This window comes from Heterodontus francisci, chromosome 9, assembly GCF_036365525.1.
Source record: "Heterodontus francisci isolate sHetFra1 chromosome 9, sHetFra1.hap1, whole genome shotgun sequence".
In the NCBI taxonomy this organism is placed as follows: domain Eukaryota; kingdom Metazoa; phylum Chordata; class Chondrichthyes; order Heterodontiformes; family Heterodontidae; genus Heterodontus; species Heterodontus francisci.
In genome coordinates this window covers 95,534,926-95,562,829 of record NC_090379.1, presented here as the reverse complement: position 1 = coordinate 95,562,829, position 27,904 = coordinate 95,534,926, and the positions used below count along the sequence as shown (strand labels likewise).

The 27,904-nt window shown below is 42.4% G+C and overlaps 1 protein-coding gene across 1 annotated transcript in view; it reads right to left on the bottom strand.

Moving 5' to 3' along the window:
* Positions 1-4,000: 4,000 nt before the first annotated feature.
* LOC137373346 (peroxisomal N(1)-acetyl-spermine/spermidine oxidase-like) overlaps positions 4,001-27,904 on the bottom strand; it is a 43,809-nt gene continuing 19,905 nt past the window's right edge. Inside the window, exons 5-7 of the mRNA XM_068038168.1 lie at positions 21,796-22,048; positions 16,234-16,294; positions 4,001-4,246 (exon numbers count right to left, since the gene is read on the bottom strand). Of these exons, the coding sequence (XP_067894269.1) occupies positions 4,124-4,246; positions 16,234-16,294; positions 21,796-22,048 (437 nt within the window). The 3' untranslated portion in view covers positions 4,001-4,123. The remainder of the gene's footprint in view (positions 4,247-16,233; positions 16,295-21,795; positions 22,049-27,904) is intronic.

Below are 27,904 nucleotides of genomic sequence, written 5' to 3'. Positions count from 1 at the left end.
ACTCGTATTCCAATAATCTGAGCTTCAGGCAAAGTTTTGAACACTCAGATCTTTGTATAACTAAAATGCTTTCTTCATTGACGAATGACGCAGGAAACTGCTATGGCAGTATTAAATTGCAGTGAAAATCACTGAAGTTTGTGGATTTATATCAAATGTATGTAAGTGTATCTGGACTGTTAGTTTTGGACATACTTAAGTGTAACATTGTTTGTGTATTGGATTTAAGCAAAGGCAAAATTTATTGAGTTGCAAATAAGTTGCCTATGTTTGCTGCCCTTAATTGCAATGTTTCCAACATGACCTGGTTCTGTAAAGAATATAGCTAAATGCCACCCTAATATGCTTGAAATAATCACAGACTCCGCAGTAAGTGAAATATGCAATCAAACTCAATTGGAGAATGGTGAATGCTGTGTGCGCGTGTCTGTCCGTTCCTCCGTCCCTCCCAAAGAAGGTGGTGGTGAGCTGACTTCTTGAACTGCTACAGTTCAGCAAAAACCAACTAAATTCTGAAGCGTGTGGGCTTCCATTTCACTGCTGCTTACTTCAGTACCTAAAGGACAGAGACAGTTTGCTTTAAGGTGATTCCAGTTGTATTTCAGTATTTATCCTGTTGTCAATGATTCGTGACTGGTGTACTTGGTAAATTCAGATTATTTCTAAGTTCAATAACTCTTTTGGAAGCAAAGATTCAAAGTAACTGATGTGCCACCCCCACTCAATGATTTCGGCTTGAGGCTAAACAGTGGGGACGTTTCTTTCCAAACCAGTACAATCCTTTGCCCAGCCTCACCCCAGAGAACTGAGGGGAAGAGGACCGGAACAGTGAGAACCAATTGTGGTGCGGGGGGAGAAATGGAGACAGTGAAAATTGGGGAAGGGGGAGAATGGCAACAGTGAGAGGTGGGGGGGGGGGGGGAAGAATGGGGAGGAAGAAATGGGGACAGTGAAAATTGGGTAAGGGGGAGAATGGGAACAGTGAGAGCTGGGGGGGAAGAATGGGGACTGTGAGAACTGGGGAAGGGGGGAATGGGGAGGGTGAGCACTGGCAGAGGGTGAGAACTGGGGAAAGGGTGAGAACTGAGGGAGGGGGAGAATGAGGAGGGAGAGAGCTGGGGAAGGGTGAGATGGGAGGCTGGAGAACTGGGGGAGGGTGGAGACCTAGGCAGCAGGCGGATGGAGAACTCGAAAGATGGAGGGGGAAGAACTGGGGGAATGGGGATTAAAGAAGGGTCCCTACATGAACTTAGCTTTCAACTGTGTATACAAATTTAAAACGTAAAAACAGAAAATAAAGGAGCTGGAGTAGGCCATTTGGCCTCGCGAGCCTGCTCCACCATTCAATAAGATCAGGGCTGATCTGATCATGGCCTCAACTCCACTTTCCTGCCTGCCCCCATAACACTTGACTCCCTTTTAGATCAAATATATTCAATGATTCAGCCTCCACTGCTGTGTGAGGTACAAAATACCAAAGATTAATGACCTTCTGAGAGAAGAAATCCCTCCTCATTTCTGTCTTAAATGGGACACCCCTTATTCTGAAACTGTGCCCCAGTTCTACATGCCCCCAGGAGTGGAAACATCCTTTCAGCATCTACCTTGTCAAGCTCCCTCAGAATCTTGAGTTCTGAAGAAGGGTCACTGACCTGAAACGTTAACTCCGCTGCTCTCTCCAGAGATGCTGCCAGACCTGCTGAGTATTTCCAGCATTTCCTGTTTTTATTTCAGATTTCCAGCATCCGCAGTATTTTGCTTTTATTCCCCTCAGAATTTTATTTGTTTTAATAAGATCACGTCTTTATCTTCTAAATTCCATTAAGTATAGCCCCAACTTGCTCAACCTTCATCCCAGGATTCAGCTGAGTGAACCTTCTCTAAACTGCTACAAATGCATGTATATTTGAATACAAAAGTAGGGAGGTTATGCTTCAGCTATACAAGGCATTGGTGAGACCACATCTGGAGTACTGTGTACAGTATTGGTCTCCTTATTTAAGGAAGGATGTAACTGCGTTGGAGGAAGTACAGAAAAGGTTCACTGGACTAATACCTGGAATGGGTGGGCTGTCTTATGAGGAAAGATTGGACAGGCTAGGCATGTATCCACTGGAATTTTGAAGAGTAAGAGGCGACTTGATAGGGTGGATGTTGAAAGGATGTTTCCCCTTGTGGGAGAATCTCGAACTAGGGGTCACTGTTTAAAAATAAGGGGTTGCCCATTTAAGGTAGAGGTGAGGAGAAATTTTTTCTCTGAGGGTCTTGAGTCTTTGGAATTCTCTTCCTCAAAAGGCAGTGGAAGCAGAGTCTTTGAATATTTTTAAGGCAGAGGTAGATAGATTCTTGATAAGTAAGGGGGTGGAAGGTTATCGGGGGTAGATGAAAATGTGGAGTAATCAGTTCAGCCATGAACTTATTGAATGGCAGAGCAGGCTCGAGGGGTCGAGTGGCCTACTCCTGCTCCTAATTCATATGTTCGTATGTCCGTCCCTCCTTAAATAAGGAGTCAAAAACTGACTAGGAGTGGTCTCACCAACAACCTGTATAGTTGTAGCAAGACTTCCCTACTTGTACACTTCATCCCCTTGCAATAAAGGCCAATGTTCCATTTGCCTTCCTAATTACTTGCTGTACTTGTGTGCTTACATTTTGTGATTCATGTATGAGGACACCCAGATCCCTCTGTCCCGCAGCATTCTGTAGTCTTTCCATTTAAATAATATTTTGTTGTTTTAAAATAAGAAATTGCCTTCCGAACCAGTGCAAATTCTGAATGCCATTGACCATGGGACTGAGACCAGATGCATTCTGGAGATATGTGCATGAAACAGCAATTTATTTTGTCTTTAAAAAGATTTAAGAACCATGACCATGATTTTCCTCTGATAGTGCCTGAAATCTTGGGCAGCTGGAGGGGTGTGGATGGACGTATGATGGTGGGGAGAAGATGAGGAGAATACTAGCTGTGCTGTATGCTCAGTTCAGTCGGGGGAAGGGTGCCTTTAAGCTTTCTGTCAAGCTTTGGCAGTTCTTCGACTTACATATGCAGGCACGTTCACAGCACACACATCAGAATCTCAATGGGGAATTTAGCAATTTCCATTTCACAATGCTTCAATAATTAAACCATTTGTTCCACTTGGTTGTACTTAACTTGGGGGCCAAGTACCATTACTTTATTTTCTGAATGGAATGCTTTGGTAGTACTGAGGGTTAAGTAAATGGGCTGTTACATAATGTGGGCTGTTAATCCAATGTAATCAATTGGTCATGCACTACCTACATGTACAGATGACTGTTTTTAATGGTATCAGAGAGAGAGGTAAGGGCTCCAAGAGAGCTGAGTCAACTTTTCACATAAACTTGAATAAGTGAGAAGAGAGGTCCAGTTGTGTGCAGGGAGAGGGAGGAATTTTGGGCTGTGAGCTGTAGACGCACTACAATTATCATTGAGCAGAAATAACAACCAATATACAAATGCATAACAGTTCATTCACATTGGTTAAAGGTACAACATTATCACACACAAAAATTTGCAGGACTACGATTGAAACAGTTGGTTGGTTCCGGGTAGCTAATATTAGAGAGCTTACAAAATTTCTCAGTGATTGTAGAAGAATCTCTATATTGCATAAGGCAAAAGATACAAAAATATGAACATTAAAACTCATGTACAAGAAAAAAGTCATTAGGCTTGAGGTAGCTGATTTCTCAAGTGCACTCCCATCAGAATATCTTAACTGCAGTTGATCAGTGTTTTGTTCTTCGATTACCTCATTTGGCAGATTATTCCAAATATTAATCAGTCTTTGAATAAAGCAGTTCTTTTGGATGTCAAAATCAATCTGAGCAATTGATGGTCAAAATTCTACTTTGGTTTATTAATGTTAAAAGCGCAGTAACAATTACATATAAGAAGATTCATGTACTTGATTTGACTTAATTTAAAATATTGTTCTAAAACAGACCTGATGAAGGATCTATTATCATCCTTGGAATTGACTATTCTCTATTGAAGGTTTCTTTTTAGAAAAAAATGCTTACTCTTTAACGTAGCAAATCAAAGAATTAGAAAAAGAATAACTGTTCCAAATTTCAGTTCTCCTTCAGTTTTAGAGATTCATTTGGTGGAGTAATGAACAATCAGTCGATCTGCCTCCCTCCACCCAGACAGCAGTGCTCCATGGGTGGTGCTGTGGTAGCTCCGATGTGTTGCTTCCCCAGCAAATAAAACCTGCAACATCTGGAATCAGAGGAACATGATTATAATGCATGAGGCAAACAGTTTTTAATGATTACATAATGTATGTTCATCAATATGAGGGATGACAATGCTGGAACGAATGTAATATCTTCCATTTACCCCACAACAAATGGTTTGGTTAGTTGTCTTGGTCTCATTTAATAGAGGCTGCAATACAACATATTCACAGTGTACCTCATTTGCAGCCTGGGAGGGTTGGTAGAATATATGAACTGGAATGAGATCTCCCAAAAGCACAGACTGCGAAATAGTTAGTGACGTCGTGAAAAAGTGCCCAGAAATACAGACGAGGACGATCTTAGGTTTGATTCAAGGTATGAGTTAGCTGAACTCACCGTGAAGACAGTGAGTGAAAGGAACTGTTACAATTGACTTTAGCATCCCAGAGTTGAAGAGGAGAAAGTTGACTTGGGTTCCCATTACTGATTACTCTCCAGTAATCCCTAGTTGATGTGTGGATTCAGGTAAGGACCAGATTGGGCATAACTGTGTGCCTTCATGATCAAATAGGTTGTGAAGTCATGAAAAGGCTGACAAGAACATAAGAAATAGGAGCATGAGTAGACCATATTGTCCATAGAGCCTGCTCCGCCATTCAATATGATCATGTCTGATCTTCAGCTTCAACTTCACTTTCCCGCCATTCGCCATAAACCTTGATTCCCTGAAAGAACAAAAATCTGCCTATCCCAGCCTTAAATATATTCAACGATGGAGCATCCACAACCCTCTGGGGTAGAGAATTCCAAAGATTCACAACCTTTGAGGTAATTTCTCTTCGTCTCAGTCAAACGATTGGTCCCTTATCCTGAGCCTGTACCCCTGTGGTTTAGATTCCCCTACCACCGGAAACAATCTCTCAGCGCCTACCTTTCAGAATCATGTTTGTTTCAATGAGATCGCCTCCCATTCTTCTAAACTCCAGGGAATATCGGCCCAATTTACTCAGCCTCTCGTCATAGACAACCCCCTCACCCTAGGGACCAATTTCATGAAGGTTTGCTGCACTGTCTCCAATGCAAGTATATCCTTTCTGAAATGCAAACTACGCACAGTACTCCAGATGTGGTCTCACCAAAACCCTGTACAATTATAGCAAGACTTCCTTATTCCTGAACTCCAATCCCCTTGCAATAAAGGCCAACATGTCATTTGCCTTCCTCATTGCTTGCTGTAAATAAATGCTAACTTTCTGCATTCCTTGTACAAGCACACTCAAGTCGCTTTGAACATCAATACTTGCAAGTTTCACACTTTTTAAAAATATTCTGCTTTTCTGTTCTTATGACCAAAGTGAATAACTTTACACTTCCCTACATTATACTCCATCTGCCATCTTATTACTCACTTAACCTGTCTATATCTCTTTGCAGCCTCTCTGTGTCTTCCCCACAGCTTACCTTTCCACCTACCTTTGTGTCTTCAGCAAACTTAGATACATTACTCTATGTCTCTTCATCTAAGTCATTAATATAGATTGTAAATAGCTGAGGTCCCAGCACTGATCCTTGCAGCACTCCACTATTTACTGCCTGCCAACTTGATTTCCTGATGATACTTAATGATCTTCTGAGGCCAGATCCTTTCTCACTAATGTCCTTTATTATCAGGGCTACCCCTCCTCCTTTGCCATTCTGTCTGTCTTTCTGAAATATTGTGTACCCTGGAATATTTATTTCCCAATCTTGATCACCTTGTAACCCTGTCTCTGTAAATGGAATTAGATCTAAATCATTTACCTCTATTTGACACATGACTAACAGCCACTTGTGCATGACACTCTATCAAATGATACCTCAACAAGGAGCCTTCAGGAGTGGAGTCGAGAGAATCACATTCATAATAACACTATGTTTATATAAGTTTAAGCAGTTACATCAATAAAAACCAAACATGTACAGTTGGTAACCATTTATCTCCCCTTTGTACACACAGCATTGAATTTTATGACACAAAAAAACTTGCATTGGATGGTCAATTGTTGTCACACTGCTAATGTGGAACAGAGCCATTAAACAAGGTTCAGTCCTTGTTTTACCCTGAATTAATTGAACACCATCATGTACAAGCTATCATCCAAATGACATATCATTCTGACTTGGAAACATTCCTTTATCTTTACTGGGTCAATATGATGGCATTTCCTATCTAATATCATTTTTGAAGCATCATCAGAACAAGGACTGCTACGGGTTCACCATAACCTTTCTTGAAGAAACTAGGAATGGGCAAAAATGAAGCCTTGTCATCACTGCCCACATCTTGAAAGCAAATAACATTGAGAAAGAAGCTGGAGTCCAGCTTTGCTACAATCAATTTCAGTAGTCTGGGTTAGGGTTTTTGTTGAGGCCTTCTATCCTGTGACTCATGCTGTAATATGCACATGTACGAACATTGAGTAGAAACAGGATTGGGCTGAGCCAAACACAGTTGAATAGGCTACAGCGATTTGCTATCAGGACTCAGATTTTAAGAATGCCAACATCTGCAGTATTTTGCTTTTGTGTTAACAAGGGCCACTTGGGTTGAGGTACTGGTGGGCAAGCAATGAAAGAAACTGCGCTATTTGCACTGGTCAAAAACTCCATGAAAGGAGGTAGGAGGCTGGAGGGAAAAAATATACCTTGTTCTGTCTAAATAATCTGTTTGGTATGTAGAATTCTAAATGTTAGACTGTCATGTGCTGTGACTTACTGGAGAAGAGGTTCCCTCTGTCGCCTGTGGTAGAGGTTCAGCCAGCATGTCAATCATATCTCCAGTTGAATTGATAGATATATGGGAGTAGGAGCCCCGAGTGTAAGGGTCACTGAACCATTTTGTTACAAAAACATTTTTTGGTGCAGGCAGTGAAGGTCTCCCTAGAAAACATTTCAACAGTGATTAAACCACAACAATGCGAACTTAATTTATGCCAAAATATTATGCTGCACTTCTTAAATAAAAAACAGAAAATGCTGGAAACACTCAGCAGGTCAAGCTGCATCTGTAGAGAGAGAAACAGAATTAACATTTCAAGTAGATGACCTTTCATCAGAACTGGAAGAGGTTCGAGGTAAACAACTGTTAAACAAATACAGGGCCAGGGAAAAGGGCAGGGGCAGAAAAAGAACAGAAGGGAAGATCTGCAATAGGGTGGAGGGCAGGAGTGATTAAATGACAAAAAGCATAACGATGCAAAATTAAGTGATAATGAGACAAAGATAGGAACCTAATTAGAAATGCCTGGGATTCACTGCCATTTTTCTTGTTCGAAACTGTTTGAGTCAAGATTAGATTATGATTAGATTAGAGATACAGCACTGAAACAGGCCCTTCGGCCCACCGAGTCTGTGCCGAACATCAACCACCCATTTATACTAATCCTACACTCATCCCATATTCCTACCAAACATCTCCACCTGTTCCTATATTTCCCTACCACCTACCTATACTAGTGACAATTTATAATGGCCAATTTACCTATCAACCTGCAAGTCTTTTGGCTTGTGGGAGGAAACCGGAGCACCCGGAGAAAACCCACGCAGACACAGGGAGAACTTGCAAACTCCACACAGGCAGTACCAGGAATCGAACCCGGGTCCCTGGAGCTGTGAGGCTGCGGTGCTAACCACTGCGCCACTGTGATGAGAAATGATAAAGGCAAGTCACTTGTGGGAGTGGTGTATAGGCCACCTAAAATTAAGCACATGGGAGGATTGGGTATAAAGGAAGAAATAATGGGTGCCTGTCAGAAAGGTACACCGATAATCATGGGGGATTTTAATCAACATAAAGAATGGAAAAATCAGATGGGCAAAGGTATCCTGGCTGAGGAGTTCATAGAGTGTTTTCAGGATAGTTTCTTAGAACAGCACATTCTGGAGCCAACGAGAGAGCAGGCTATACTAGACCTGGTATTGTGCAATGAGATAGGATTAATTAGTGACCTCACAGCGAAGGCGCCCCTAGGCAGCAGCAATCATAATATGATTGAATTTTATATTCAGTTTGAGGGAAAGAGTGGGCCTAACACTGGTACTTTAAACTTAAATAAGGGCAATTATGAGGGCATGAAAGCAGAGCTAGCTAAAGTGAACTGGGAAAGTAGGTTAAGGGATAGGTCAATAGAGATGCAGTGGCAGACATTTAAGGAAATATTTCAGAATACACAGAATAGATACATTCCAACGAGAAAGAAAAATTCCAAGAGAAGGAACAACATCCGTGATTAACTAAAAAAGTTAAAGATAGTATCAAACTTAAAGAAAAAGCATATAATTTTGCAAAGATGGTGGCAGGTCAGAAGATTAGATGGAATATAAAAAGCAGCAAAGAATGACTAAAAGATTTTATAGAGGGAAAAATTAGAATATGAGAGAAAGCTAGAAATATGAAAACGGATCGTAAAAGTTTCTATAAATAGTTAAAAAGAAAAGAGTTAACAAAGTGAGCGTTGGTCCTATGGAAAATGAGTCTGGGGAATTAATAATGGAAAATAAGGAGATGGCAGATGAATTGAACAGGTATTTTGCATCGGTCTTCACTATAGAGGATACAAGTAACATCCCAGAAATAGCTGTAAATCAGGAAATGGAAGGGAGGGAGGAACTCAAGAAAATTACAATCACTAGGGAAGTGGTACTGAACAAATTGTTGGAGCTGCGGGCTGACAAGTCCCCGGGTCCTGATGGACTTCATCCTGGGGTCTTTAAAGAAGTGGCTAGTGGGATAGTTGATGCATTGATTTTAATTTTCAAAATTCCCTAGATTTGGGGAAGGTTCCATTAGAATGGAAAATAGCGAATGTAAGTCCTTTATTCAAAAAGGGAGGGAGACAGAAAGCAGGAAACTACAGGCCTGTTAGCTTAACATCTTAGGGAAAATGTTAGAAGCTATTATTAAAGAAGTTATAACAGGGCACTTAAAAATTCAAGGTAATCAGGCAGAGTCAACATGGTTTTGTGAAAGGGAAATGATGTTTAATCATTTATTGGAGTTCTTTGAAGAAGTGACATGTGCTGTGGATAAAGGGGAACTGGTAGAAGTACTGCACTTAGATTTCCAGAAGGCATTTGATAAAGTGCCACATCAAAGGTTATTGCGGCAAATAAAAGCTCATGGTGTAGGGGTACTATAAGATTGGCTAGCTGACAGGAAACAGAGAGTAGGCATAAATGGGTCATTTTCTGGTTGGCAAAATGTAACGAGTGGTGGGGCCTCAACTTTTTACAATTTATATAAATGTATGATTGCTAAATTTGCTGATGACACAAAAGGAGGAAAATAAGTTCTGAAGAAGACATAAGGAGGCGACAAAGGGATATAGTGAGTGGGCAAAGATCTGGCAAATGGAGTATAATGTGGGAAAATGTGAAATTGTCCATTTTGGCAGGAAGAATAAAAAAGAAACATATCTAAATGGTGAGAGATGCAGAGGGATCTGGGTGTCCCAGTGCATGAATCGCAAAAGGTTAGTATGCTGGTACAGCAAATAATTAGGAAGGCTAATAGAATGTTATCATTTATTGTGAGGAGAATTGAATACAAAAGTAGGGAGGTTATGCTTCAGCTATACAGGGCATTTGTGAGACCGCATCTGGAGTACTGTGTACAATATTGGTCTTTTTTAAGGAAGGATGTAAATGCATTGGAAGGAGTTCAGAGAAGGTTTACTTGACAAATACCTGGAATGGGCGGGTTGTCTTATGAGGAAAGGTTGGACAGGTTAGGCTTGCTTCTGCTGGAGTTTAGAAGAGTAAGAGGTGACTTGATTGAAACATGTAAGATTCTGAGGGGTATTGGCAGGGTGGATGTGGAAAGGATGTTTCCTCTTGTGGGAGAATCTAGAACTAGGGGTCACTGTTTAAAAATAAGGGGTCGCCCATTTAAGACTGAGATGAGGAGAAATTTATTTTCTCTCAGAGGGTCGTGAGTCTTTGAAACTCTCTTCCTCAAACATTGGTGGAAGCAGAGTCTTTGAATATTTTTAAGGCAGAGGTAGATAGATTCTTACTGCGCAAGGGGGTGAAAGGTTATTGGGGGAAGGTGGGAATGTGGAGTTGAGGTTACAATCAGATCAGCCATGATCTTATTGAATGGCAGAGCAGGCTTGAGGGGCTGAGTGGCCTACCCCTGGTCCTAATTTGTATGTTCGTATGTATCAAGGTTGGACACCAATGGAGCTTCCACTGAGAATCATCATCATAAGATTTGGTTTATAAAAGTTGTTTGAGTTAGCCCATCCAGTCTATTTATTCTAATACATTTATCCCATTGTATATATTCCTAAAAGTCCAATTCATACCAGTAAATTGTCTGAAAAGCTTGGTGAAATTTGAAGCCACTTCCTCGGGACTTAAAGATTCTACGAACTCTGCCTCTTATCGAGAAATTGTTCCCGCAAGGACATGTCCATACTTTTGCAACAAAAAGTTGTACTCTAGTCAATGGCAAAAAAATTATAATTCTTGTGATAAACAATATCAATTTATTTATCTAGATTGCCTAGTAACTATGCGCCTAATAGCATGCGCTGAACCACTAAACCCAAACTGCTAATTGTTGTGCACGAGAACCTTTGGTGAGATGACAAGCTGGCTAAATTACAAAGGACAATATATAATTTGTACATTTTGTAAATCATTTCCCCCCTCCCCTCTTTTTGTCCTCTCCTGAAAGCTCTGGCATGTTGATGCAATTCAGTGCCCTTAATGTGGGATTTAAAAATCACAGAATTTTAGAATTGTTACAGCACAGAAGGAGGCCATTCGGCCCATCATGTCTGTGATGGCTCTCCAAAGGAGCAATTCACCTTGTGCCACTCCCCTGCCTTATTCCCTAGCCCTGCACATTCTTCCTTTTCAGATAATAATCCAATTCCCTCTTGAATGCCTCAATTAAACCTGCCTCCACCACATTCTCAGGTAGTGCATTCCAGATCCGAACCAGTCACTATCTCCATTGCTTCTTTTGCCAATTACCTTAAATCTGTGCCCTCTCATTCTTGATCCTTTCACAAGTGGGAACAGTTTCTCCTTATCTACTCTGTCCAGCCCCCTCATGATTTTAAATACCTCTACCAAATCTCCTCTCAACCTTCTCTTCTCCAAGGAAAACATCCCAACTTCTCCAATCTATTCACGAAACTGAAGTTCCTCATCCCTGGAACGATTCTCGTGAATCTTTTCTGCATTTTCCCTAACGCCTTCACATCTTTCCTAAAGTGTGGCATCCAGAACTGGACACACTCCTCCAGTTGAGGCCGAACCAGTGTTCTATGCAAGTTTAAGATAACTTCCTTGCTTCTGTACTCTTATGCCCCTGTTAATGAAGCCTTGGGTGCTGTATGCTTTATTAACCACTGACCTGGATAATGGAGAAGGATGGTGGCGTTAACCATGTTAAAAGTTGCAGGTTGAAAAGAACAAGGAGGGATAGTGCACCGAGCTCATAGTCACAGTATGTGGCAATTCTAACTTTGATTAGGAACATTTCAGCTGTGTGGTAGTGGTAGAAAACTGAATGGATTCAAACTTGTTAGGGGAAAGATGGGCACAGATTTGTGAAACAGCAATATGTTGAAGGATTTTGGAGAGGAAAAGGAGATTGGAAGTCAGGCAGTAGTTTGCAATAAGGAGAGAGGTCAAGTGACCAGAAATTGTATCACTATAAAAGCATTGCATAGGACCTCAGTCTTTCTTTGGCCTCCTTATCTCGAGAGACAATGGGTAAGCGCCTGGAGGTGGTCAGTGGTGTGTGGAGCAGCACCTGGAGTGGCTATAAAGGCCAATTCTAGAGTGACAGACTCTTCCACAGGTGCTGCAGAGAAATTTGTTTGTCGGGGCTGTTACACAGTTGGCTCTTCCCTTGCGCCTCTGTCTTTTTTCCTGCCAACTGCTAAGTCTCTTCGACTCGCCACACTTTAGCCCCGCCTTTATGGCTGCCCGCCAGCTCTGGCGAACGCTGGCAACTGACTCCCATGACTTGTGATCAATGTTACAGGACTTCATGTCGCGTTTGCAGACATCTTTAAAGCGGAGACATGGACGGCCGGTGGGTCTGATACCAATGGCGAGCTCGCTGTACAATGTGTCTTTGGGGATCCTGCCATCTTCCATGTGGCTCACATGGCCAAGCCATCTCAAGCGCCGCTGACTCAGTTGGCTGTATAAGCTGGGGATTTCGGCCACCTCGAGGACTTCAGTGTTGGAGATACGGTCCTGCCACCTGATGCCAAGTATTCTCCGGAGGCAGCGAAGATGGAATGAATTGAGACGTCGCCCTTGGCTGACATACATTGTCCAGGCCTCGCTGCCATAGAGCAAGGTACTGAGGACACAGGCTTGATACACTCGGACTTTTGTGTTCTGTGTCAGTGCGTCATTTTACCACACTCTCTTAGCCAGTCTGGACATAGCAGTGGAAGCCTTTCCCATGCGCTTGTTGATTTCTGCATCGAGAGACAGGTTACTGGTGATAGTTGAGCCTAGGTAGGTGAACTCTTGAACCACTTCCAGAGCGTGGTCGCCAATATTGTTGGATGGAGCATTTCTGACGTCCTGCCCCATGATGTTCGTTTTCTTGAGGCTGATGGTTAGGCCAAATTCGTTGCAGGCAGCCGCAAACCTGTCGATGAGACTCTGCAGGCACTCTTCAGTGTGAGATGTTAAAGCAGCATCGTCAGCAAAGAGGAGTTCCCTGATGAGGACTTTCCGTACTTTGGACTAAGTTCTTAGACGGGCAAGGTTGAACAACCTGCCCCCTGATCTTGTGTGGAGGAAGATTCCTTCTTCAGAAGACTTGAACGCATGTGAGAGCAGCAGGGAGAAGAAAATCCCAAAAAGTGTGGATGCGAGAACACAGCCCTGTTTCATGGACCTTAGTACTGACTTTCAATTTCCCTGTGTCTCTTGCTCCCCCTGCTGGTACTATTACCTTTAAATTTGGCTTATTGATACAAAGATCACAGCGCAACAGAATAGGCTGGAGAAACATAGAGATTTGAACCAAAAATAAACTTCAAGGACTGCATACCTCATTTGTTTTGTTTTAATGCACCCAACAATTGTTTAATGCTGTGGCGTGCTAGGCCCCCCACCTGCCAAGAATGAGGCACATTAATTTTGTCATGAACATTGATTTTAAACTGTGGCTGGAGTGAAGAAAGGATTTGTTAAACAGATCAGCCGTGGCTGGAAAAGATATTTGCATATTAACAGATGGTGATTGGAAGGACAAAGGACAAGTCCAGACACATTAAACCCACAATGGACCTTGATCACCAGGTATAGTGTGTAAGAGGAGCATTCCAGAGACTGCTGTAATCTAAGACGTGGTCAGACCAGTTAGTCATAGAGTCATACAGCACAGAAACAGGCCCTTCGGCCCATTGTGTCTGTGCCGGCCATCAAGCACCTATCTATTCTAATCCCATTTTCCAGCACTTGGCCCATAGCCTTGTATGCTATGGCGTTTCAAGTGCTCATCTAAATACTTCTTAAATGTTGTGATGGTTCCTGCCTCTACCACCCCTTCAGGCAGTGCGTTCCAGATTCCAACCACCCTCTGGGTGAAAAAATTTTTCCTCAAATTCCATCTAAGCCTCCTGCCCCTTACCTTAAATCTATGCCCCCTGGTTATTGACCTCTCTGCTCAGGGAAAAAGTTTCTTCCTATCTAATCTATCAATGCCCCTCATAATTTTGTATACCTCAATCATGTATCCCCTCAGCCTTCTCTGGTCTAAGGAAAACAACCCTAGCCTTTTCAGCCTCTCTTCATAGCTGAAATGCTCCAGCCCAGGCAATATCCTGGTGAATCTCCTCTGCACCCCCTCCAGTGCAATTACATCCTTTCTATAATGTGGTGCCCAGAACTGTACATAGTACACCAGCTGTGGCCTAACTAGCGTTTTATACAGCTCCATCATAACCTCCCTGCTCTTATATTCTATGCCTCGGCTAATAAAGGCATGTATCCCATATTCCTTCCTAACCACCTTATCTACCTGTTCTGCTGCCTTCAGTGATCTATGGACAAGTACACCAAGGTCCCTCTGACCTTCTGTATTTCCTAGGGTCCTACCATACATTGTACATTCCCTTGCCTTGTTAGTCCTCCCAACATGCATCACCTCACACTTCTCAGGATTAAATTCCATTTGCTACTGCTCGGCCCATCTTACCAGCCCATCTATAGCGACCTGTAATCTAAGGCTTTCCTCCTCACTATTTACGACACCACCAATTTTTGTGTCATCTGCGAACTTACTGATCATACCTCCTATATTCACGTCTAAATTATTAATGTACACTACAAATAGCAAGGGTCCCAGCGCCAATCCCTGTGGTACACCACTGGTCACAGGATTCCAATCGCAAAAACAACCCTTGACCATTACCCTCTGCCTCCTGCCACGAAGCCAATTTTGGATCCAATTTGCCAAATTGCCCTGGATCGCATGGGCTCTTATCTTCTTAACCAATCTCCCATGTGGGATCTTATTAAAAGCCTTACTGAAGTCCATGTATACTACATCAACTGCTTTACCCTCATCTACACACCTAGTCACCTCCTCAAAAAATTAAATCAAGTTAGTTAGACAAGATCTCCCCCTGACAAAGCCATACTGACTATCCCTGATTAATCCCCGTCTCGCCAAGTGGAGATTAATCCTGTCCCTCAGAATTTTTTCCAATAGTTTCCCAACCACTGATGTTAGACTTACCGGCCTGTAATAACCTGGTTTATCCTTGCTACCCTTCTTGAATAATGGTACCACATTCGTTGCTTCCAGTCCTCTGGTACCTCTCATGTGACCAGAGAGGGTTTGAAAATTTGTGTCAGAGCCCATGCTATCTCCTCCCTTTCCTCACAAAACAGCCTGGGATACATCTCATCTGGGCCTGGAGATTTATCCACTTTTAAGCCCGCTAAAGCAGCTAATACTTCCTCCCTTTCAATACTAATATGTTCAAGTATATCACAATCCCCCTTCCTGATCTTTACACCTACATCATCCTTCTCCATAGTGAACACAGATGAAAGTAATCATTTAAAAGTAGTCACATGACTAACCTTCTTGGGAACCTGGGTTTTCTGAATTGTACAAACAGTTTGAACTCAGAAAGACTGTTTGCTCCTGAGCTGAGACAATCTCTCCTGTCTGCTCCCATCTCTTTCTCACAAGCCTCTGAATCCACTGAAGACACATGAACCCCAAGAGAGAAAAGTCTCCTACAGCGAACAAGGTTTAAGAAGAATCCTGGGCCCTAACGAAAAGCAAGATCTGTCGACAATCAAGGACTCTACAGTGAGCTTGAAGAACCTTAACAAAAACTCTTCAGATATTTCCCCAAAACTTTCCACTTTATTTTTCTTCTGCTCTTTTCTGTCTCTAGTTGCATGTGTGTATCGCGTATGCATGCTAGCATGGGCGCGTTGTATTGCCCTAGGCATCAACCGAATTAGAGTTTAAGTTCAAGTTTAATAAATTTCAACTTTTCTTCTTTAAACCGACAAAAGCCTGTTTGTGCTGGTTTCTTTGCCTTATAATTGGAAAGCAGTGAACAAGGATTCACCAAGGCGGAGCTAAAAACAAAGTGTGTTTAAAATTAAACCCTGTTAGAGTAAGACCAGGTGAAGGCTGAAAGGGAGCCCTAGACCTCTTTCTCACCTGGTCATGACAAAAATTTGGGTGCTAATGCCAGAATTGACCCACAGCCAAACGAGAGAAATTGGAAGTGGGAAGCCAAATTGCTCCCAAGGAAGAAAAGAGCAAGATTTCAATGCAGGTTTTCTTGTGGTTGTGTGTGATTAATTACTAACATGTCTGCAACTGATGCTAGTAGCTCTACAAGCCAGGGTGAAGTAACTTGGGATGAGTTAAAAGCACTGTCTGTGGAGAAGTTGTGGAAAATGGCTGAGCAGTGTGGGACCACTGTACGTGGCAAGGCGAGGAAGTCTGAACTCCTCAGGCTAGTGGCTGACCATTTTTCCTTTGAATCGGAAAGCAGAAGCAGTGTTAGAAGTAGACTCAGACAGGGTACCGCTAGCAAAAATACAATTGGAACAAAGGAAACTTGAATTAGAAGACAGGGAAAGAGAAAGGGAGAGACAGGAAAAAGAGAGAGACAGAGAGAGGCAGGAGAGGGAGAAAGAAAGAGCCTTCCAGAGGAATGTGAAGAAAGAGAAAGACAGGAGAAGGAACGAGAGAGAGAGAAAGAATATTCCAGAAGGAATGCGAAGAAATGGAGCTAAAGTGCTTGAGTTAACTAGGGGGTGACGGAGTAACCCCAGTGAAATCATGGTCAATATGGAAGAGCATAATTTAGGGCTGGGTACAAAGTTGTTAAAACTAGCTTAACTAATTCCAAAATTCAATGAGGAAGATGTAGAAACATTTTTGTGTCCTTTGAGAAACTGTAAAGGCAGCTAAAATGGCCAGCTAAAACCTAACTTCTTTTACTACAAAGCAAGCTAACTGGAAAAGCCCATGAGGTTTATTCCCTGTTGCCAGATGAGAGTTCATCAAATTATGAACAGACCAAAAATGCTATCCTTGGGGCACATGAATTAGTACCCGAAGACTAATGCCAAAAGTTTAAAACCCTCAGAAGCAAGCTAATCAAACTTATCTGGAGTTTGAAAGAAGTAAGCAGCTGGCTTTTGACCAGTGGCTGAGGGCTCTTAAACAGCTCAGCTATGAGAATCTCAGAGAAGTAATTCTGTTAGAGGAATTTAAAAACTCTCTCCCACTCTCCACAAAGACACATGTCGAGGAGCAGCGGGCTGAGAGACCGGCAAGCGGCTGTTATGGCTGATGAGTTTGCTTTAATTTATAAGTCAGTTTCCCAGGGGAGAACCTTTCCTAGTCACCCCCACAAATCCAAAATGGACAAAGGGTGGGAAGGTGATAGGAGTCCAAGCACTCCTGGGAGAGAAAGGAAAGCAGGAGACACAGGGGACCATCCTTTAGCCAAAAGGGAAGGTGCTGTGAGCAAGAGTGTGACCTGGAGATCTGTGTGCTTCCATTGTAATAAAGCAGGGCATTTAAAAGCTGACTACTGGAAACTAAAGCAAAAACCTGTAGGGGTAATCAGGGCACACCTGATCAGTGAAGACGGGACCTGATGGAAAGCACAGCAGAACAAACTGGCTTTAACTGCAGTAAGAGTGACACCCAGGAAGCTTACAGCTGCAAGTGCAGGAAAAGCTAATAGGATTCCTGAAGACTATCAGGGTTTTGTGTTTGAAGGAAAAGTAACCCCACACTCCTCAAGTGGGGCAAGCAAACCCATAGTAATTCTCAGGGACACAGCAGCCACTAGATCCCTTTTATTGGGAAAAGGCCTGACCTTTCCCCCAGAGAGTGCAGTAAACACCAGAATGGGGGCGAATGGTATTGGAAGGCAGTGTATGCCTGTACCTGGGCACCTGGAGTGCAACCCTGTTTCTGGACCAGTGACCGTAGGGATTGTCCCTAGTTTGCCTGTGGACAGGGTTGACCTCCTAGGTGATAGTCTGGCAGAGGTGAAGGTGGTATCCCCCCTAGTAGTGAAAGAAAGACCGCAGGAGGTCAGAGAGACAGGGCAGTGGCAGGAGATGGACTGCTGCAGTTTCCCTGAATGTGTAATGGATCAGGCCATATTCAAAACAGCTCCCCCAGAACAGACTGAATTAGCACTGCAGGCAGATGACCAGGTCTGTCTGTCTGAGACTTCCTTTGGAAAGTGTCACACAAATGTTGGACACCACATGCCGCCATTATGTTTGGACAAAGATGGACAGAGACTTTGTCGCAGTTGCAAACTTTGGTTGAATGCATATTTGCAATCCTGCACTGGTGCACTTGTGTCCGCATTACTCTGAACATAGTGCTGAATAGGAACAGAAATTAAAAGGGATCAGGCACATATTGACTCCATATCCTTAACGTTTACTTCAGAACTAAAGCTTCTTAAAATTGTGTTTTATCTTATTGAAACTTCCTAAAGCACTGGGACTTGTCAAAAAACTAAACAGAACAAATATTCATTCAAATGTAATGCTATTATGCAGTTAGCAGTTGGCAGGACAAAAGACAGAAGCGCAAGGGGAGGGCCAATTGACAACCAATTTTATCTGCAGCACCTGTGGAAGAGTCTGTCACTCTAGAATTGGCCTTTAGAGCCACTCCAGGCGCTGCTCGACAAACCACTGACCACCTCCAGGTGCTTACCCATTGTCTCTCGAGACAAGGAGGCCAAAGAAGAAGAAGAGAAGAAGAAGAATGTTATTACATAGGGTAGCATAGTGGTTATGTTATTGGACTAGTAATCCAGAGGCCTGGACTAATGATGCAGAGACATGAAATCAAATCCACCACAGCAGTTGGGGAATTTAAATTCTGTTTATCAAATACATCGAGAATAAAAAGCTAGCATCAGTAATAGTGACCATGAAATTACTGGATTGATGTAAAATCCAACTGGTTCGCTAATGCCCTTTAGGGAAATAAACCTCTCATCCTTACTCATCTGGCCTCTGTGACTCCAAACCCACAGCAATGTGGTTGATTCTTAACTCTTATCAGTCACTCAGTTGGAGGACTGCAAAAGATCAAGAAAATAGCGTACCATCACCTTCTCAAGGATACTTGGGGATGGGCAATAAATGCTGGCCCAGCAGCGAAACCATTATCCCATGAATAAATAAAAAAAGTCAACAGTAAATATTATTATACTAATTTTCATTTAAAATTACACCTCTGAAACATCACTTATCTCTGTTTTCATAAATGCTTGTGTTATCAGGCAATTGAGAGCATCATTCCTGGAGTAGAATTGCGGAGAGTACAAACTTTTGAAACAAAATTTGAGTTAGATACATGGGCCTAATTTTTGATGGCAAACTGTCAGCGTTCACCTTCATTACCCCTGTGAATCTGACCATAACTTCAGGTGCTCCACCACAGTCTGTGCTGTGGACCCCTTCTCCCACACCCCCACCATCCCACCAAGCCGTCAATTAGAGAAATTAATTGATTTGGTGCGAACGCTCCCTTTTCCGCTCTTAGCAGTGTTCGAAAGTGTATGAAATGTTAAGCCTTGCTCAGTGAGGTGCAGGTGGATTTTAGCAATGATCTGAGTAATAACTACTGCTGAACAACAAGATCTGGCCCTGAAATTTTTATTTTATATATGTTAAATATTGTTAAATGCTTCCATTATAATTAATTACCAGATTTTTTGAAACTAAATTTTTTAGTAATTTAAAAAAAAGTTTTTTCAAGATATTTCAGGTTTTACCTTCACCCAATGTATATGTCTCAATCTTTATTTTGCTCTCTGTAAAGTTTTTGAAAGGTGATTTTATCATCAATGCTTTTCATGTCCTGTTTGGCTGTCTGTGAGAATTCTTTAATATGATTTGGTTTTTTGGACAGCTTGATGACATTTCTGCAGCTCGACACTGGGAATCCCTGTTAAACTATGCTATAATTAGTTGCCATCGAGACAGTTAAAGTTATCACCACAGAGAGCGCTAGATCCCCCAATGCAGCTTTCTTCAAGGTCAGCAGTGAGCGGCCTTGCTTCGCCGCTGACCACAAATTCCGGACCAATGTTTAATCCTATATCCACTCCTAGGAACAGAACAAGAGTGGTCCATTTAGCATCTCGAGTTTGTTCTGCCATTCAATGAGATCATGGCTGATCTGCAACCTAACGTCTGTAAGAGACATGATATTGTTTTAATTGAAATTTGTGGTTAAGACTTGCAAGGCTATCTAGCCCATGAGCATCAATAGTTTAAATGAAATACAGGAAGCTATGCTGTATTTAGATATACAGAAAACTGACTAAATCTGATCAGCATGCATTGGGAAGGCCAAAAGGGCTTTTCAAGCTAACGTAAATTGTTAACAGCTACAAGCTTTTTCATTATGGATAAACAGAGTCATTGGTGAAAAAACACTTTTAGGCAATGAAATGTTTAACAAAAAGCAGAAAGGTCATAAAAATAGAGTCCAAAACAGTAAACCGACATACTTCAAAGCTATGTTTCACTTTGATGCTAAGTTTAGACTTTGGAGAAGCCAGAAGTACACAAAAACATGGAGTCATGGTGTCTGGAAACACAAAGATAAGAGATTGACATGATTGAACATGTTTTAAATTGCTAATTCGGCTGGCCTGAGTGGTCCAAAGTGTTTTGAAAAGCTGAGAGAGTGACACAAACTGATGTTGATTGATGATGTCAGAGTTTGCCTTCTTTTGAAATGCAGAGATTAGAAATTCTCCAAGCAACAGTTTGTAAGAACTCTGAATTTCAGGGATCTGGATTATTTAATTGTCCTGTTGTTTAAAAATGTGTGCGTGACCAGGAAAGGAAGCTGCTATTGTGTGTGCTGATAAACATCCACAAGGGGCAATAAAATTACTGAAGGAAATGTAAACATTTGCTGATTGTCAAGTTATTCCTTAACATCGTAGTTTGAACAAAGAATTAGATGCCTCATTGGACAATTATAGCTTAAGGTGGATTTTGTTAGGACAGTACGATCTTGTCAATGAAATATCCTGCCCACTTTGGAAAGAAAGGTTTAAAAATCATTGCAAAGAGTGATTCAGTGCTTCAGTCAGGTCGTTTGGCCACTACTCAAGAGAAAGACCAACAGGGAGCTGACCACTCACTGGGTGATCGTGTATGTATTGTAATGTATTTGTGACTAACTGGTGTATTATATTGTTAACTAGTATTCCCACCAAACCTAGTAAAATCATTAGTGTTGAATTAGAGCTTTGAGTGTTGTCTCCTTATTTCTTGTAATTCTCGTGTTTGAACTGTGGAATAAACCAATCAAGGGTAAAAGGTTATGTCTTACACTCTGTATACCCGCCTTTGTCTCATATCCTTTGATACCTTTGCCAATCAAAACTCTATCAATCTCCATTTTAAAGTTAACAACTTAGCATCAGTTGCCAATTGTGGAAGAGAGTTCCAAACTTCCACCACCCTTTGCATGAAGTGTTTCCTAATTTCACTACTGAAAGATTTAGCTCTTATTTTTTGGCTATGCCCCCAAGTCCTAGACTCCCCAAAGCAACAATAGTTTCTCCAATCTACCCTATCTATTTCCCTTAATATCTTAAAAACTTTGATCAAATCACCCCTTAACCTTCTAAATTCCAGGAATACAACCCTAGTTTGTGCAATCTCTTCTTCTAATTTAACCCCTGAAGCCCAGATATCATTCTAGTAAATCTATGCTGCACTCCCTCCAAGGTCAATATATCCTTCCAAAGGTGTGGTGCTCAGAACAGCTCACCGTACTCAAGGTTTGACCAGGGGTTTGTATAGCTGCATCATGACTTTTACCGCTACCCCCCTGCACCCCTCCAGTATTTTAAGCTCTAACTCACTGCTTTAGATACAATGCACATTTGCATGTTCACAGTAGGGCTACTTGCCGTGAGTGTGCTATGCACATTTGAATTTCAAATTAATATATTAAGACATTTCTGAAAAACATATTATGGTGCCATGTCGATATAAGACTTTTTTTAGTACCTTTCTGTTGGTCTGACCACATAAACAATGGGAACACGCCTCCACCACTCAACCAGATTGGGTTTCTGACCAGACAATGGGGTCTCATCCTCCCAAACCAATCCAATTTGATCAATATTTTCATCCCAGAACAGTGCCTCATACTCCAGGTAAATCTTATTCATTGTACCAAAGCCCATGTTTTGAATAGCATGCAGATGTTGCTCAGGAAGCCTTGGCTGAAACACTGACTGACTATTTGCCTTTAGACAACCTGTGAATAAAGTAAAAAAAAAAATCAAATATTGTTTTTAATTGTATTTATCTTACTTTATTTTGGTTATAAATTAATTTTTGTACTAATGGCAGGTCAGGGAATGTTTATCTCCCTGGTATTGTTGGTATTGTTAGTTTTCTGCTCACACACACTGCTGCTGAAACCAGTGCCTAATATGATGGTAAAGCCACCTGACCTTCAAGAAGAGGTTTAGTACTAAGATATTAACACTAAACCATTAAGACATTTACCAGTGTGCACACCATCATCCTTTTATTTTTACCTGTATTGTCACTGCTTCCAAATCTCCTCATTCATTTTAATGCTAATTTTCTTCTTTTGTTTCTAACATGGAGTTGATTTTTTTTTTAATAATCTTTAAGCTCACCTTTTCCTTGAATCTTCTGAACCCCATGGCCTATTTTGGAGGTGGGAACAATGTTAAAAAAACTGCCATTTGATTCACTAAAGAGTGCTTCCAAAGATGAGGACTAACCAGACATTGGTTGCTTGTACCTGTCAGTCTTTGATTCCAGCTCCCACCCCTGTTTTTCAAAGAGGAAAAGCCATCAATGGATAACTAAACACATCAGTGGGCCTCAGAAGAAAACAGGAATACAGTTGGATGAGGAAACTTTGCTCTGTAAACTAAGGCTTTTTTGGCAAACTCATGTGAGAGGAAAGAAAGGATTAGACTCCCACTGCCTCTCTGCTGTCATTCCCATAGACATTTGACATTGAACCTGAGATGGCCAGCACATCTTGGGAACAGATTAATACCTGCCAACATGATGAGGAAGTAATGAGGATTAAATTTTACTTCCTTCTGGGAGCTACAACTAAATTTACATCATTATATAGCTGGCAGTTGTCAGATTTGATTCTAGCCCATTTAACAGGCCAGAGCTTTAATCCTGCACCTTAAATGGCTTGGCCAAGTACACTTGCCACCCTGGTATTTTTGGGGTGACATTTGATATTCATTAAGGTAGGGTGTGTTATTGCCAAAGAATGGTCAACCATTTCTCCTAAAGGTCAATTTAAAACCTAAGTATACCTTCGTTGAAAAAAAAAACTCTAGTGATAAGGTGAGTACTACTAAAGTGTTTTTTTTTAATTCAGTGTAACTTATTAAGGACTTTAGATTGAAGTGGGTAGAACAAGGCCCCTAATGTAATTAGTATTTTTCAATTAAGGGAGTAACTAATTAATCTAAAGGTAAGTCGTAGCAAGAGAGCACAGCCCCATGATATGCTCCTCCTGCGCTATGTGGGAAATCAGGGACGCTTCCAGTGTCCCTGAGGACCATGTGTTCAGGAAGTGTATCCAGCTGCAGCTACTGGCGACCTGCATTATGGAGCTGGAGTTGCGGGTGGATTCACTGTGGAGCATCCACGATGCTGAGAACATCGTGGATAGCATGTTTAGCGAGGTGGTCACACCGCAGGTAATGGCTGCACAGGCAGAAAAGGGATGGTGACCACCAAGCGAAGTAGTAGGCACAGGCAGGTAGTGCAGGAGTGCCCTGTGGCCATCCCCCTCTCAAACAGATATACCGCTTTGGATACTGTTGGGGGGGATGACCTACCAGAGGAAAGCAGCAATAGCCAAGTTCGTGGCACCACGGAGGGCTCTGCTGCACAGCAGGGGAGGAAAAGGGGGGGGAAGAGGTATAGTAATAGGGGAATCTATTGTAAGGGGTGCAGATAGGCATTTCTGTGGCCGTAAACGAGACTCCAGGATGGTATGTTGCCTCCCTGGTGCTAGGGTCAAGGATGTCGCGGAGTGGCTGCAGGACATTCTGAAGAGGGAGGGTGAGCAGTCAGAGGTCGTGATACACATTGGTACCAATGACATAGGTAGAAAGAGGGATGAGGTCCTGCAACAAGAATTTAGGGAGCTAGGTAACAGATTAAAAAACAGGACCTCAAAAATTGTAATCTCTGGATTACTCCCGGTGCCACGCGCTAGCGAGTATAGGAATAGGAAAATAGAGCAGATGAATGCGTGGCTGAGGAGATGGTGCAGGAGGGAGGGCTTTAGGTTCCTGGATCACTGGGTCTGTTTCTGGCAAAGGTGGGACCTGTACAAGTTGGACGGGTTATAACTGAACTGGAATGAGACCAACATCCTTGCTGAGAGGCTTGCTAGTGCTTTTGGGGGTGGGGGGAGGGGGTTTAAATTAATTTGGCAGGGGGATGGGATACAGAGTGGAGGTACAGTAGGGGATGAGACACAGCCAAATATAGAAGAGAAACTGAGTCAGTCTGGAAGGCAGAGCACAGGTGAAAAATGCAAGGCTGGATTGCATATAGCTTAATGCAAGGAGACTTACTAATAAGGCAGATGAATTGAGGGCATTGATTAGCACATGGGATTATGATATTATTGCTATCACAGGGACATGGCTGAGGGAAGGGCAGGAGTGGCAACTCAATATTCCAGGGCATAGAATCTTCAGGCATGATAGGGGAGGGGGTAAAAGAGGAGGTGGCATTGCACTGTTGATCAAGGAGTCAATTACTGCAGTAAGGAGGGATGATATCTTAGAAGGTTCCTCAAATGAGGCCATATGGGTCGAACTCAAGAACAAAAGGGGGGGGCAATCTTTCGGCTGGGCGTGTACTACAGGCCTCCAAACAGTCAGGGAGAAATTGAGGAACAGATATGTAGGCAAATATCAGAGAGGTGTAAAAATAATAGGGTAATAATAGTAGGGGATTTTAACTTACCTAATCTCAACTGGGATAGTCTTAGTGCAAAAGGCTTAAAGGCGGAGGAATTCTTAAAATGCATAGAGGAGAGATATTTGAGTCAGTACGTAGAAAGTCCCACAAGAGAAGGGGCAGTACTGGACCTAATCCTAGGGAATGAAGCTAGACAAGTGGTAGAAGTATCAGTGGGGGAAAATTTCGGGGATAGTGACCATAACTCTAAGATTTAATGTAGTTATGGAAAAGGACAAAGACAGACCAGAAATAAAGGTACTGAATTGGGGGAAGGCCGATTTCAATTTGATAAAACAGGATCTGGCCAACGTGGGCTGGGAGCTGCTACTTGTAGGAAAGTCTACATGAGGCCAGTGGGAGTCATTCAAAGAGGAAATACTAAGGGTTCAGTGCCAACATGTACCCGTTAAGGTGAAGGGTAGGATCATCAAGTCCAGGGAACCTTGGATGTCAAGGGATATAGAGTATTGGATCAGGATAAAAAAGGAGGCTTATGGCAGATCCGGAGCACTGAAAACAGCGGAGGCAAAGAGGAGTATAGAAAGTGTAGGGGGGAACTTAAAAAAGTAATTAGGAGAGCGAAGCGGGGACATGAAAAAAAATTGGCAGTCAATATGAAGGAATATCTTAAGGCATTTTATAAGTATATTAAGGGCAAGAGGATAACCAGAGAAAGAGTAGGGCCCATTAGGGACCAAAGTGGCAATCTGTGTGTGGAGCCGGAGGACATAGGTGAGATTTTAAATGATTACTTTTCATCTGTTTTTACTGTGGAGAATGACGATGTAGGTGTAGAGATCAGCGAGGGGGATTGCGATATTCTTGAACATATTAACATTGAAAGGGGGGAAGTATTAGATGTTTTAACGGTCTTAAAAGTGGATAAATCCCCAGGCTCAGATGAGATGTATCCCAGGCTGTTATATGCGGCAAGGGAGGAGATAGCAGGGGCTCTGACACAAATTTTCAGATCCTCTCTGGCCACAGGAGAGGTACCAGAGGACAGGAGGGCAGCGAATGCGGTACCATTATTCAAGAAGGGTAGCAGGAATAGACCAGATAATTACAGGACGGTGAGTCTAACATCAGTGGTTGGAAAACTATTGGAAAAAATTCTGAGGGACAGGATTAATCTCCACTTGGAGAGGCAGGGAATAATCAGGGATATTCAGCATGGCTTTGTCAGGAGGAGATCATGTCTAACTAACTTGATTGTATTTTTCGAGGAGGTGCCTAGATATGTAGATGAGGGTAAAGCAGTTGATGTAGTCTACATGGACTTCAGTAAGGCTTTTGATAAGGTCCCGCATGGGAGATTGGTTAAGAAGACAAGAGCCCATGCGATCCAGGACAATTTGGCAAATTGGATCCAAAATTGGCTTGCTGGCAGGAAACAGAGGGTAATGGTCGAGGGTTGTTTTTGTGAGTGGAAGCCTGTGACCAGTGGTGTACCACAGGGATTGGCGCTGGGGCCCTTGCTGTTTGTAGTGTACATTAATGATTTAGACGTGAACATAGGAGGTATGATCAGTAAGTTCGCAGATGACACAAAAATTGGTGGCGTCGTAGATAGTGAGGAGGAAAGCCTCAGATTACAGGACGATATAGATGGGCTGGTAAGATGGGCAGAGCAGTGGCAAATGGAATTTAATCCTGAGAAGTGTGAGGTGATGCATGTTGGGAGGACTAACAAGGCAAGGGAATATACAATGGATGGTAGGACCCTAGGAAGTACAGAAGGTCAGAGGGACCTTGGTGTACTTGTCCATAGATCACTGAAGGCAGCAGAACAGGTAGTTAAGGAAATTAGTAAGGCATATGGGATACTTTCCTTTATTAGCCAATGCATAGAATATAAGAGCAAGGAGGTTATGATGGAGCTGTATAAAACGCTAGTTAGGCCACAGCTGGAGTACTGTGTACAGTTCTGGTCACCACATTATAGAAAGGATGTAATTGCACTGGAGAGGGTGCAGAGGAGATTCACCAGGATGATGCCTGGGCTGGAGCATTTCAGCTATGAAGAGAGACTGAAAAGGATAGGGTTGTTTTCCTTAGAACAGAGAAGGATGAGGGGGGCCATGATTAAGGTATACAAAATTATGAAGGGCATTGATAGGTTAAATAGGAAGAGACTTTTTCTCTTAGCGGAGGGGTCAATAATCAGGGGGCATAAATTTAAGGTAAGGGGCAGGAGGTTTAGAGGGGATTTGAGGAAAATTCTTTTCGCCCAGAGGGTGGTTGGAATCTGGAATACACTGCCTGAAGTGGTGGTAGAGGCAGGAACCCTCACAACATTTAAGAAGTATTTAGATGAGCACTTGAAACGCCATAGCATACAAGGCTACGGACCAAGTGCTGGAAAATAGGACTAGAATAGTTAGGTGCTTGATGGCTGGCACAGACCCGATGGGCCGAAAGGCCTGTTTCTGTGTTGTATAACTCGATGACTCTATGACTCTAATACTCATGATTTAGCTAGTCCTCACTTCAAAAATCTGAACTTCCAAATGCACACGAAAGATGCAGAGTACTTGATTCCTCTATGTGCTAGTCACACCTGCACTATTCACGTGCAACCAGCAGGCTTCAGTGTGCATTCATCAAATAGCTCCTCTGCTGTTTTCAGCTTTGTCGGTGTCCTGAACTATCGACCTTCTCCTAAGTTTCTTGTTAAGAGATTTTTCACTTTGGGTGAATGTGCTTTTTAAATCCAAATAGTATTGCAATACAGAAACCAGTAGATCTAAGAACTCGATACAGCAGTTTTTAAACCTGGCTTCACATTTGATGGGTGGTGTACTCCACCATGGTACAGGTTGAGATGGCCTCCTGACATCTCATATCCCTTCACTTCAGAGTGCATATGTGTCACCTTGGGATCGGTCCCTGAAGTTATAATGCTGTTCCATGGCAATGCACACCCAAAGTAATTGCTTCGACACAAAAGTGGCAGCATTATGGTCATTATTCTACGACATATGTGAGACCAGCCATGGGATCTGGCACAGACACCATGGGCCAAGTGGCCTCTTTCTGTGCCTTAAATTTTCTATGATTCTAAGAGGATCCCATCAGGTTGGCAATGGCAGATAGGTGTTCTGTCGAAATTATTGTGGTTCAA